Here is a 12,840-nt window from a genome sequence, read left to right as displayed (position 1 = left end):
CTTACAAGTAACATTATTTCCAGCCATATCGTCTTTCACACAATCCTCCTCCTCCTCCTCCAATTCCTCACAACATGGTCCTCATTCCTCCGCATAACATGCCCATACTATTATTTCTTCCAGTTAGTCTCATTCAGCTGCTTAAATTTAATTTTTCAATATCGATATTAAAGTTACTGTATTTCTGTTTTTTTTTTTTTTGTCGTATAAAGCATATTGTTAATATATTAGAAGATAAAATACAAAATTCCACAATATAAAAGAAAGAATGAGATTTATTTTGTAAAATAAATGAATTTCGTTCGTCGCTCTTTTATATAAACCTTACGTCATTTAATTTCATTAGGATGGGGAATTAAGTGTTGTAGAGGACAAAGGAAAAGGGAAACGGGGACTAATTAATCATTTAAGTTCACAATAAGTATCGCGTATCGATCGATAATACTTTTACCAGTTAGCGGTTCATTAGCATAATTTAACTCGACAAAGATAACGTTATCACGAGTGCTTTCTGCGCACTAACTGCTCTAATCAGAGAAAAAGCTGTAAATCTATAATCCTTTTATAGAGTCTCTTATCTAATTGTAGTATCAATAACCTTTTATAGGAAAATATAGTTGTAGATAAATGATACGTTGTATTAATACTGCTTAATCAGTTGATATGGAATAATCTAAACTTTATTGTAAATATAAAACTTTGTATTTTTTTTTAAAATAATAATCTCTTATAAAACTCAAAAGAGTTCTTAATCTGAGTCTTACAATAGACTTATATACTTTAGTACGTCAAAAGCACGTTGTTCTATAAAACACGTTCTCTTAAATGTAATATTCTAGACGAGATTTTCGTTATTATTTTGTTTTATTTTTTTTATGAGTAATTACACTTTGTAACTAATAATTAATAGGTATTTTACTAGTTTACAACTAGTTTACAAACACACCAGTTTTTTCATATAGGTGGGTTACGTGGTTATATTTTATGTGAACCATTTTTTACAGACTGGCTGCTTATAATGTGATCCAGACACCTTGTGTATTGTACGTCACTTTTTACTTGGTGGCAATTTTTATATTTAGTATTTTATTTTCACTAGCACCAAAAAGAACTGGATTTAAAATTAGTTACGATTACACAGAGACACTAATATTTCAAGTTAGATGAAAGTTTGTAATAAAAGTATTACAAATTAAAATTTAATATTAAAATTTAACCATACTTACTCTGAGTATCCTGTAAGGGCTCTCAGCTAATAAGCACACGTCGCCCGAACTAACTATGTCTTGTGCTTGGTTGGGTAACATCACTTGCATTTCTCCTCCTACATCTGGTTTCATACAGGGTTCCCGTCGGTGCCCCGTGAGGGCCCACAGCCAGCCCTGAAATGTGTTTAACGTAGTTTATTATACAATTTTGAATATTTAATTTATATTTCGCTATACTGTACAAAAAAAAATGTAAGCGCTTTTGACTTAAATAATTTATTTACTATTAATAAAAGTTTAATATATATATATCACTTGGTGGGGATCTGTGTTAACCAGAGCCCCATTGTCTGACCAACTTATCAATAACTAAACTATTAAACATAACACAATGTGTTAATCATCCTTATATCAATTTCAACATCGTTGGTTGTGACCACTCACCATCAGTTGCCCGCCTTGGTCTTCTGCTTTCCTATTTTAAATAGTACGTAAACAATTTAATATCATTATAATTATCATCGTTCTTTACAAAAGTAACTCAGTAAAGTAATCAGTTACTTTTGTAAGGAAACTTTCTAAAAAATTTTTAGTCTTGAATCAAAAAAAAATCATTTTTATCAATTATTGTCAGCAATAGCATAAAAATATAAAACATGGGAACTGATAAAGTGACTAAAAGAGATACATAAATATATAAAAGAAGCAATTTAAAAAAATAATATTTACGTAAGTAACAAGGGAACAAAAGTATGAAAATTATAAAGCGAAGTAATCGCTAGCCCCTTTTAAAACTAGTTCGAATATTCTTAAGCATGACAATAAAAGCTCTGGAAGTACACTTTGGCTGACATTGCACGTGACTGCTTTCGCAGCCACCTTGAACTGTGAATAGAAATTATTCAAAGGTAACGTCCTGACCTATTAAGTTTTTATTATCTCGTAAGATAATTATAATTGTATTGCGCAACTGCAAAATTTTGATAACAAGTCTGCAATCAAAGACTGGGTTATAGCTTTGAAAGTATAGACAAAACATTACGACATATTCAGTAGTCATAGACATAGACATATTCAGTTTATTTTGTTACCTATCTTAATGTTATATAACTTAATTCCTTTGAAAGTCAGTTCCACAGATAATAAATCTTTATAAAGGCAGCATGATTCTTTTTTATATTTAATAATTGGAGCTTAAGTCATCAAATCAAATCACACGATTATATATTACGTATATATGTAATATGACAATTTATTTTTATTTTTTTATGGCATTGGTTGGCGGACGAGCATATGGGCCACCTGATGGTAAGTGGTCACCACCGCCCATAGACAAAGGCGCTGTAAGAAATATTAACCATTCCTGACATCACCTATGCGCCACCAACCTTGGGAACTAAGATGTTATGTCCCTTGTGCACAGGCACAGTGCAATTACCCTGGCTCACTCACCCTTCTAAGCGGAACACAATAATACAGAGTACTGTTATTAGGCGGTAGAATATCGGATAAGTGGGTGGTACCTAATTAACAATAATAACTAGAATAATATTTACATCATTTACATCGTTACTGACGTCGTAGTCGTCGTCGACGCTACTTGATTGTATCGCAAAAGTCGATTACAAGCTTAATGAGTAAGTATTAATAGAGTATTCATTAATGTGTTGAAGCTGCAGCGTCTTCCCTTATTAGCATTTTTCTTATTACTAAATCTACATAAACAAATTGCGCTCATATTGTTTTATGCGAGTACAGTACAAAACACGTGTATGTCATTTTATTGTTGTTGTTACTTACGCTGAAACCTCTTCTACTTTTTTATTGTGTAATATATTATGTATAATGTTGTCTTAGATTTTCGCGATTATTACACATTGAAATAAAACTAGTTTTTTAACGGATTTAATCGCGTATATTAATTATTTTAACATCCCGACGTTTCGAGCACTTTGCAGTGTTCGTGATCACGGGCAGACTGCAAAGTGCTCGAAACGTCGGGATGTTAAAATAATTAATATACGCGATTAAATCCGTTAAAAAACTAGTTTTATTTCAAAATATATTATGTATTTGAAAGAATTGTTTTATAATTTGATTCAAATTGTTAGAAATTATATTTACAATTTTGTATAGTTAGTGCACGTTTATTGATTGTTATTATAATACTTTTTGTAGATATTAAATTCTTCGAACGTAACTCAAACAAAAGACAAATCAAAACAAATTAGGTACTAAGATATTTTTCTGAACCCCAAATAACGGACTAAAGCTTAATGGATTCTAGAAATGGTAAATTTGCTTAAGAATAATTATAGACAGTAGGATTGTGTTAAAGGAAACCTTAGGGTCGAGTTCTGCCATGAGTATATTTACCGTCTGGCTTTCAATCAGTGTTGTTGAATCTTAACACAAGGACGCATTGTCCAAAAGTGAAAATAAAATTATCATAAATAGATGTTCTGCGGCTTTATCCGTGGTAAACGTTCCTACTCCGCCTATATTTCAAATGGGACTGGTAGATTCTAAGAGCCGAGATGGCCCAGTGGTTAGAACGCGTGTATTTTAACCGATGATTACGGGCCCAGGCAAGCACCACTGAATTTCATGTGCTTAATTTATGTTTATAATTCATCTCCTGCTCGACGGTGAAGGAAAACATCGTGAGGAAACCTGCATATGTCTAATTTCAACGAAATTCTGCTACACGTGTATTCCACCAACCCGCATTGGAGCAGCGTGGTGGAATATGCTCCTATCCTTCTCCTCAAAGAGAGAGGAGGCCTTAGCCCAGCAGTGGGAAAATTTACAGGTAAAAAAAAGATTCTAAAATAAGCGTATCCAAGCAAACACAGTCTTTAGCTTTATATACTACTAGCTGTAGCCCGCGTGATAGATTATATTACAGAATAATTTAAAATAGTACGTTAATTTAAGACCTGATTTGTGGTTCGACCTTCGTGGGCTTGAGACACCAGACTGCTTATATAGCTCACTCTCGAACAGGCTATTTAGAGATGTCCATACGAAAAACATTCTCTTATATCTACGCCGGCCATTTTAGAAATTTGACATTGTACTTTATTAATTGTCATGGTGAAGCATACTTTAAGCGCGAACTGTACTCTCTTGATATTAAAGGGGTATTCTGATGATATCAAAGATATTCGTGGAATATAAACTATTTTTTCTTTAGTACAGTAATAACTGTAACCTATGAAATTACGATAGAGAACCCTTAATATTAGTCTGGTGCCGTTGCATAATTTTTGAGGTCTTAAATTCCTCAGTAACATTATTGGCACACCAACCTCCTAACAAAAAAAAATTAGGAGTTTCAAGACTAACCTATATACGAAATATCAACCCCTATTTCAACCCTTAGGGGTAGAATATCTAGTAACGCTTGAATACTTACTCATTTCTCATCAGCAGCCTAAAAATAAAGATTAATGCTTATAACTTCAAAAATGACGGATTTCCAGACTAACCTACATAAGAAATGTCAACCCCTAGGGGTAGAATATCCAGAACTGCTCAAATACATATCTACTCATTTTTAATCAGTATCCCAAAAATAAAGTTTCGTGTTTCTACATTAATAGCTAACGGACTTCCATACAAATTTTCAACCCTTATTTCACCCTCTTAGCGCTAGAATATCCAGAAACGCTTAAATATGTATGTACTTATTTTTAATCAGTATCCCAAAAATAAAGTTTCATGTCTCTACCTTAAAAAATGACGGACTGTCATACTAACTTCCAACCCTTATTTCACCCCCTTAGAGGTAGTTTATCCAGAACCGCTAAAATACATATCTACTAATTTTTAATCAGTATCCCAAAAATAAAGTTTTTTGTTTCTACCTTAAATTCCAACGGACTTCCATACAAATTTTCAACCCTTATTTCACCCTATTACGGCTAAGATATCCAAAAACGCTTAAATACGTATCTACTTATTTTTTAATCGGTATCCTAAAAATAAAGTTTCATGTTTTTAACTTAAAAGAATATCAGTATTCCCTACAAACTTTCATTCCTTATTTCACCCCTTTAGGAGTAAAAAAATCCAGAAACGCTTAAATACGTATCTACTCATTTTATATCAGTATATCAAAAATGAAGTTTCATGTTTCTAACTTAAAAAATTACGAACTTCCATACAAACGTTCAACCTTTATTTCACCCCCTTAGGGGTTAAATTTCCAAAATTCCTTTCTTAGTATATGTCTACTCAATAAAAAGATAATACTCATCAAATTTCAAGGCCATGACTTTAATACAGTCAGTCAGGACTTGTTATTTTATATATATATAATATATTGCCTGTGTAAAAATATTTATATATAATGGCGTTCCCTTACACCAATCCCAGGACACGTAAAATTTTCATGAAAGGATCAAACTCTTTGAAAACATCACCATATATTACTTGTGTCTCATGATATTTACGCATGCATAAACTTAATGATGAGAATAAATGGCTTTCTGTATGATCTTAGAATAACATAAATATAACGCTTATTTATATATTTCATGCATATATTAATTTCTCTTATAAAGTGATAACATAAATAAAATAAGTCCGTGGCGAGTCTTTCTATCGCCTCGTAAAAATGTACTGCTTACAAATTCTATGCAAGGACTGTGGAACTCCGTTGTTTAATTTTAGATTTAAATATAGCGATTGAAAATGAATAATGAAAAACCTTTTTTGTTTTAAGCGGTTTACGTTTTTCCAATTTAAGACTAAATTTACATTTTCTACAAAGGTACAATCACTCTAAAAATAATTATTATAATTGATACTATATGAATAATGAAACGATATTGCAGTATCCATATTTTTACCTTAACTTCGATTTTTATATTAATTGATAAAAGAACTTAACCTAAAGGTGTAGAGATGCGAAGACAAGGTTTGCTAACAAGCTTCTCCGATAACAAAAGTCTGGAACTGCCTAATGGCCGATATACCTTACATTTAATCGTCTCGTGAACTTTGATATTGTGTGCGAGGAACAAGAAGTCTATATATCTATATAAATATATATTTGTATATGTTATACACGACACATTAAAATGACAATAACAGCCAGTAAATTTCCCACTGCTGGGCTAAGGCCTCCTCTCCTTTTTGAGGAGAAGGTTTGGATCATATTCCACCACGCTGCTCCAATGCGGGGTTGATGGATACACATGTGGCAGAATTACGTTGAAATTAGACACAGGCAGGTTTCCTCAACTATGTTTTCCTTCACCGCCGAGCAAGAGATAAATTATAAACACAAATTAAGCACATGAAAATTCAGTGATGCTTGCCTAGGTTTGTACCCGCAAACATTGGTTAATATGCACACGTTCTAACCACTGGGCCATCTCCATCTCGGCTCTTCACACATGCTCGCCTGTCACATATTTGATGGGCAAATATGATCGATGTCTATTATTTAAAACGAATTGTATGTCCGCAGCTTAAATCGCACTATCTTTGGGGAATAGATGTTTTGTTTATCGGAAAGTAATTTACTTTCTGTTACAAAATGTATCGCTTGTCCAAAAAATAATACCACTTAAGTTTTTCTTAAAACTAATATCATTTCAGGTACCGTATATGTAAAGGCTCTACTTTTAGTCGATCCCTAAAGATTACATTCAAAGAACAAATGCGACGAATTGTGCTCCGTTACAGTTAGATCTTACACACTTTAGATGTCTCGACTTAGAACAAAATACATTGAATCCCCTTTGTATATCATGAAACCGTAACACGAATATTAAAATAAAAAAAAAATACATAGAAAATCAGAGAAGTTGTTTTTGGGTATAATTCACTCGGTGGTAGGGTTTTGTGCAAGCCCGTCTCGGTAGGTTACCCACTCATCAGATATTCTACCGCCAAACAGCAGTCCTCAGTATTGTTGTGTTCCGGTTTGAAGGGTGAATGGTTAATATTTTTTAAAGCGCCATTATCTATGGACAGTGGTGATATCACAAAAAAATGAATAATACGAAAAATATATAGATATAATAATACATAGTATGATTATTTCAAATTGTTAAATTAAAACGTTAGTAAGTGCAAAAACATTATTTGTTCACTGATTATTATTGTCACATTAGATAATATTATAATTAATTAGGTAATGTGTAAGCGAAAATTAGTTTGAATGGAAGAAAATCTATTGATAAACAATTATGGATTAGCTCATGTTAGCTTACATCACAACTGATTGTTGTTGATACGTTGGTAATTAACAAAATTGTCAAAATGTTCTATTTCCGTAACAAAATATTATTATAACCTTTCTGTCACTAATAATTTAATATTGTTGATTTGAATTCTCCTTTCATATAATCAGACGACTGCTTCGCTACCATGGACACGATGCTCCGCCATAAACGCACCGCCACATTATTCCAACGTTTTATGATAAACTTCATGTTGTTATTCATACAGCGAACAAAGGATGAAGTTTTAAAGTCAGTAAACTTAGTATACCCATTCTGTGATGAATTCCATTTGACAAATCAAAATTCGTCGAGAAACTAAATAGACCTGGTTTGAGAAAGATCCCGAGGCGATTGAAATTCAAAAACAACCAAACTCAATAAATAAGATGCTTGAAGTGTTCTATTAACTTTCTAATTCGTTTAGGCAAGGAACCGACTTTATAATTGATTAATCGCTTCTCAAGAATGAGTAAGTATCACCTTCTAAGGATTTATCCAGATTATTTTTGATTCAACGGATCACTAATTCAACCACACATGTTATGAAGTAAAATGCCACTTTTTTCCGAAACTATAAGAACTATACTATTAAAACTTGGTAAGTAGATGTATTCTGTAAACCACATTAAGATTTTCACACAAATATAGAAAAAAAAAAAAAAAAATTGCCGTTCCTCATACTTAGAACTGAAACTCAAAATAATTTTGATTTCATCGAACCCATTCGTGTGGGTTTTCTATAAATAGGTCTTCAAAAATGATAATGAGGTTTCTAATATAATTTTTTTCTAAACTGAATAGTTTGCGCTAGAAACACTTCCAAAGTGGTAAAATGTAAAGTGAAAGTGGTAACTTCTAAAGTAATGATAAAACTAAAAAAATTATATGATTATACATTACCATGCATACTTCCACCCAAAATTGGTTTGAACGAGATCTAGTAAGTAGTTTTTTTTAATACTTCATAAATGTTATGTTCCAGTTTGAATACCAGTAGTATCCTCCCGAACGAACCACTGCGACCATTTTGTAAGGAACGCAGAATACCATTGTGCAAAAGTGTGTGTGCAAACACTACTATACAACCGAAATAAGCTTAGAAGTAGAGTTTACGGATTTATGTGTTCTTCGAGGAACAGAAGCACAAAAATGAACAATTTTCAGACCGCGGATTTTATTAAAACATTTACGGATTACATTAACAGCCTGTAAATTTCCCACTGCTGGGCTAAGGCCTTCTCTCCCTTTGAGGAGAAGGTATGGAGCAGATTCCACCATCCTGCTCTAATGCGGGTTGATGGAATACACATGTAGCAGAATTTCGTTGAAATTAGATACATGCAGGTTTCCTCACAATGTTTTCCTTCACCACCGAGCATGAGATGAATTATAAACACAAATAAAGCACATGATAATTCAGTGGTGCTTGCCTGGGTTTGAACCCGAAATCATCGGTTAAGATGTACGCATTCTAACCGGGCCATCTCAGCTCAATCTAATTAGTAATTTTAAATTATAGTTAAATAAAACTGTCGAGCAAATATTCAGGCTTTATTTATTCAGTTGATGGCTATGAAAATGCTTTTTTATTTTTATTTAACGTCCTTTATTGGATAACGTGGAAAAAACGAAAATGTGTTGGAGAGTAATAAAAGTAGCTATTAATGTGGAAATTTATTTTAGCAAGATAATGTCTTATATTATATAAGAAATATGTATTGAGACATAAAAGCGTAATTATACTTATTTTGGAATTTTATTCACCGGTTCTTCTTAGTTATTCTGTAAGAAAAAACTCGAATCACACCACATAAAACAAAAAAAAAAAATTAACAAAAGTTAAAATTAATCTTTGAATATACTACCGTATTGTTGATTGTTGTATATTTTATAGAGATAGTATGCGATGTCCAAACCGATTCTAATCATAATAGCGCGGCCGTATTAATAGCGAAAATAATGGTCTTTGAACCGAAAAGACAGATTTTTATAGTGTACCTACAATAGAACTAACTGAACCCACGGTTTTACCCGATTGAGATTTATACAGCCTTTTAGCACACAAACCTTCACTCTAACATAAAAATAGCCTATGTTTTTCCCCGGAACTCAAACTATGTCCATACTAAATTTCATCTAAATCGGTTCAGCAGTGTAAGCAGAGTTTCGCATTTAAAATATTAGTGGGATAGTAGCATAACTGAAAATTGTCGGACTAGATTTATTGAGCGCTTCATGCGCCATCTTGAAACATCCGATAACTTTGATTCAACCCAGTCTTCTCAGTCATTTAATGGTTATGTTTGACGATTGTTCCAGCCGTTTGGACAAGGAACGAGTTAATCCCTGATACGAAAATTTCGATTATGTGTTGTCGTTTATTTTCGAAAATATTGGTCATGTGAATTTTTCACCTCGTTATAAATAGGGAACGGCAAAGCAAAAAATTAATATATAATAATATAATACATTAAAACTTTAAAAAAGTATAATATGCAAATAAAAATATATATTACGTTTTTGTAATTCAATCTAAATACAATATTAATAAAATGTTACGATGAATAAAATTCATGTATTTTAGAATAGTAAAATTCAAGCGGTTATATTTAGAATGTTCGTGTAACCGCTTATAGACCGCTGTTCGTTTATGTGCAGTCGTATTTGTAGTATTACTCCATTGTGGACAAACGTTTATGGAGAACCGTTGCAAACTACTTTGAAACTATTGCTTAACTATTCTATTTTAAATGGAGTGTTTAAAATCACGGCATGATCGCAATTTTTTGTTGTGATCTTCAAATGTAGTTTTATTTAATTAATCAAATTATTCATAGATCATAGACTAAAATCTTCTTTTCAAGCCGATAAGCAACGAAATTAATTGAAAGGCTTGAACTTTTTTTTAAATGATGGTACTGGCAAAGATACAGCTAATACTATACAGCTCATATAGACTTTATTGTCATTTAATTACATGTTTTATGCTAAACAGCAATAAATAGGTACTACTGTTTAGGGCTAAGAAGCCCACCAAGAGGCCACAAAGAAAATTTGTTTTTTTTTTTAACATCTTCATTTGTTTCAATTCGAACGTATTGCCAACAATTGTTATCAACATTATGAGACTTAAAATTGCAATTAATTATTTTGTTTTTTATCTATGACTTTTGTAAATGTTATATATAATATTTAAGCATATAGAGAGATCTCTGAATCTCTGAAAGAAAATCGAATATTGCTTTTTTGTATCGATTAGATGCACATCTCTATCGTAAACTCCGTCCGATCCTTTAAAGTGCGACTTGGTTTAGATGGCCGTCTTGGCCACAAATAAACATGGATGTTTATATTTCTGATATTAAACAGAAGCAAGGAAGCCATTTCTAACCTTTTATGGGCTAATAATATATTTTGATTGGTTAGTTAAAACTAAATTAGACGTCTATATTCATAAATAGTTGAAAATAATTTCACGGTTTCAGACGTACAGCATGTACGTAGTATGTTACCCGTGCAGTTGATTTTTCGAAGTTTGTCTGCCTATCCGAATGAAGTTTGAGATTAGAAAACAATTTTTATAGGATTTTTTTTTAGTCTATACATACTTTTAATCCGAAATATAAACCTATATTTTTAATTTGTTTTATTTTTCTGCGCTATTAAATATTTTTTTATTGCCGATATCATCTTTGGTTATTAAGTTTATACATTATAATTAAGAAACAATCCGTACATACAGCTCAAGAATAATTGTAGAAAAGTAAAAGAGATGTTACAACGCATATCACATTATATTTTATTGACGATTTACAGTTATCTTGTTTTTGAATACACGAAAGATTTATTAACATGAGACCTCTATATTGTTCGGAAATTCTAATTTAATAATAAGCGGGTCTTTTAAACTTCAAAAAGTAAAAAAGATCAATTATTTTTTTATCGTTTTTCGTTTCGAGTATAAAAAGACGTATAATATTAAAAGAAAAAAAGTTATATTCCCTCAGTTAAAGCACTGCGGGGCGATTGAAGTTTTCTAGCTGGCTGACAGTATCTATCCGGTGTTTTATCAGAATTAAATCGATGGATATGGATTCAGGATCCTGTTTACTAATTTAATTAAATAAGTTGCATTTACTATGTACATTTTGAATATATTTCAACTGAGATGGATCTATTTTCAAGATATGTGGTTTTTTTTTTACAAGGTTGGTGGCATACGGCTTGTATTTTTTTAAAGTTTCATTGTGTATTAGCGGTTGTGACTACTTGCAAGCAATGTAAAATTTCATTTTACTGTCTCCCAATATGTTTACATAAAAAGGTCGTGTTTGTTTAAGACTACTTATCTTACAAAATGTAAACCTGACAATAACAGAACATTTAATAGATAAAATTAGTCTAAATAAAACATTCCTTTAACTAGGTAAGGAAACAAATTAATTTTGAGCTTAAAGATTTTTATTTGAATTGGATTTTTTTACGACATCCAAAACAAATAGGCTGGTCCGTAACTGATACGTTTACAATATTACGAAATATTAAAACAAGCAAATGCCTTTTGGAGGTTAAAGGAGCATATGACAATTACATTTATTAGAATATAGAAAAAAAGACCCTAGCGAGATTATATAATATTAACAACAAGAAAAGGTCTGGAAAGAAAAATCATTACGATGATAATGTTTTTTTGTCATTACGACTGTGACAAGTTTGAAAATATTCATTTCTCAGCGGGTGGCTTCTTCAAACGTCAACACCAGATAATTGCCAAATATTTTGATACATGAATACTTCGCGTTTTATAATAATAAGCCTCAAAAATCAGATCGATAGGCTGTCCGAGTATATCCAGTCAATTATCACGCTGCTTTGCTCATCAAATTGAAGCGCTACAGCGCTAAAAATGATTTGCTTTTTATTGGCTGAGGGGATTATAAAATCATTATCACTAGGCCTTGTCTTGTTACGGAGTGGAATTCTCTACAGTCTCGATTGCTAATGATCTGTAGATACAATTAAAAATTGGCAAAAATTGCTTTTTGATTACTAGCTGTATTTTTGTAAATTAATTGTATTACGCTTTTACCTGTTACTAATGTTGGTATAGCGCCTTGGGAGTAAGCCCGATGAGTATGGTCAGACGCTAAGCGGCCGGCGCTCTAATGGTCATGTGCGTCATATGTGCGTGGATTGAATACCATGTCGCTAAATATTATTATAATAATAAGAAAAAGCTATTTATATAAATGGCGAATATGTGCTTGTATCTATTTTGTTTTAATTTTATGTAGACATTTTTGTTGTAAATTATTTCTATAACCCTAAATTTCGATGTTTCACATCTTCCGAACGTCGCTAACAAAACTTTGTTAATAAAACTTATACATTTT

General features: G+C 31.8%; 1 protein-coding gene across 1 annotated transcript in view; it reads right to left on the bottom strand.

The window, feature by feature from the left end:
* The window catches only part of LOC125075837 (transient receptor potential cation channel subfamily A member 1), a 47,915-nt gene that overhangs the window by 32,283 nt on the left and 2,792 nt on the right, over window positions 1-12,840 (bottom strand). The window contains exon 2 of the mRNA XM_047687631.1: window positions 1,227-1,382. Within this exon, the coding sequence (XP_047543587.1) occupies window positions 1,227-1,382 (156 nt within the window). The remainder of the gene's footprint in view (window positions 1-1,226; window positions 1,383-12,840) is intronic.

Source organism: Vanessa atalanta, chromosome Z (assembly GCF_905147765.1).
Source record: "Vanessa atalanta chromosome Z, ilVanAtal1.2, whole genome shotgun sequence".
Taxonomy (NCBI): domain Eukaryota; kingdom Metazoa; phylum Arthropoda; class Insecta; order Lepidoptera; family Nymphalidae; genus Vanessa; species Vanessa atalanta.
The sequence above is the reverse complement of the archived record's forward strand: the minus strand, read 5'-3'. Positions and strand labels throughout refer to the sequence as shown.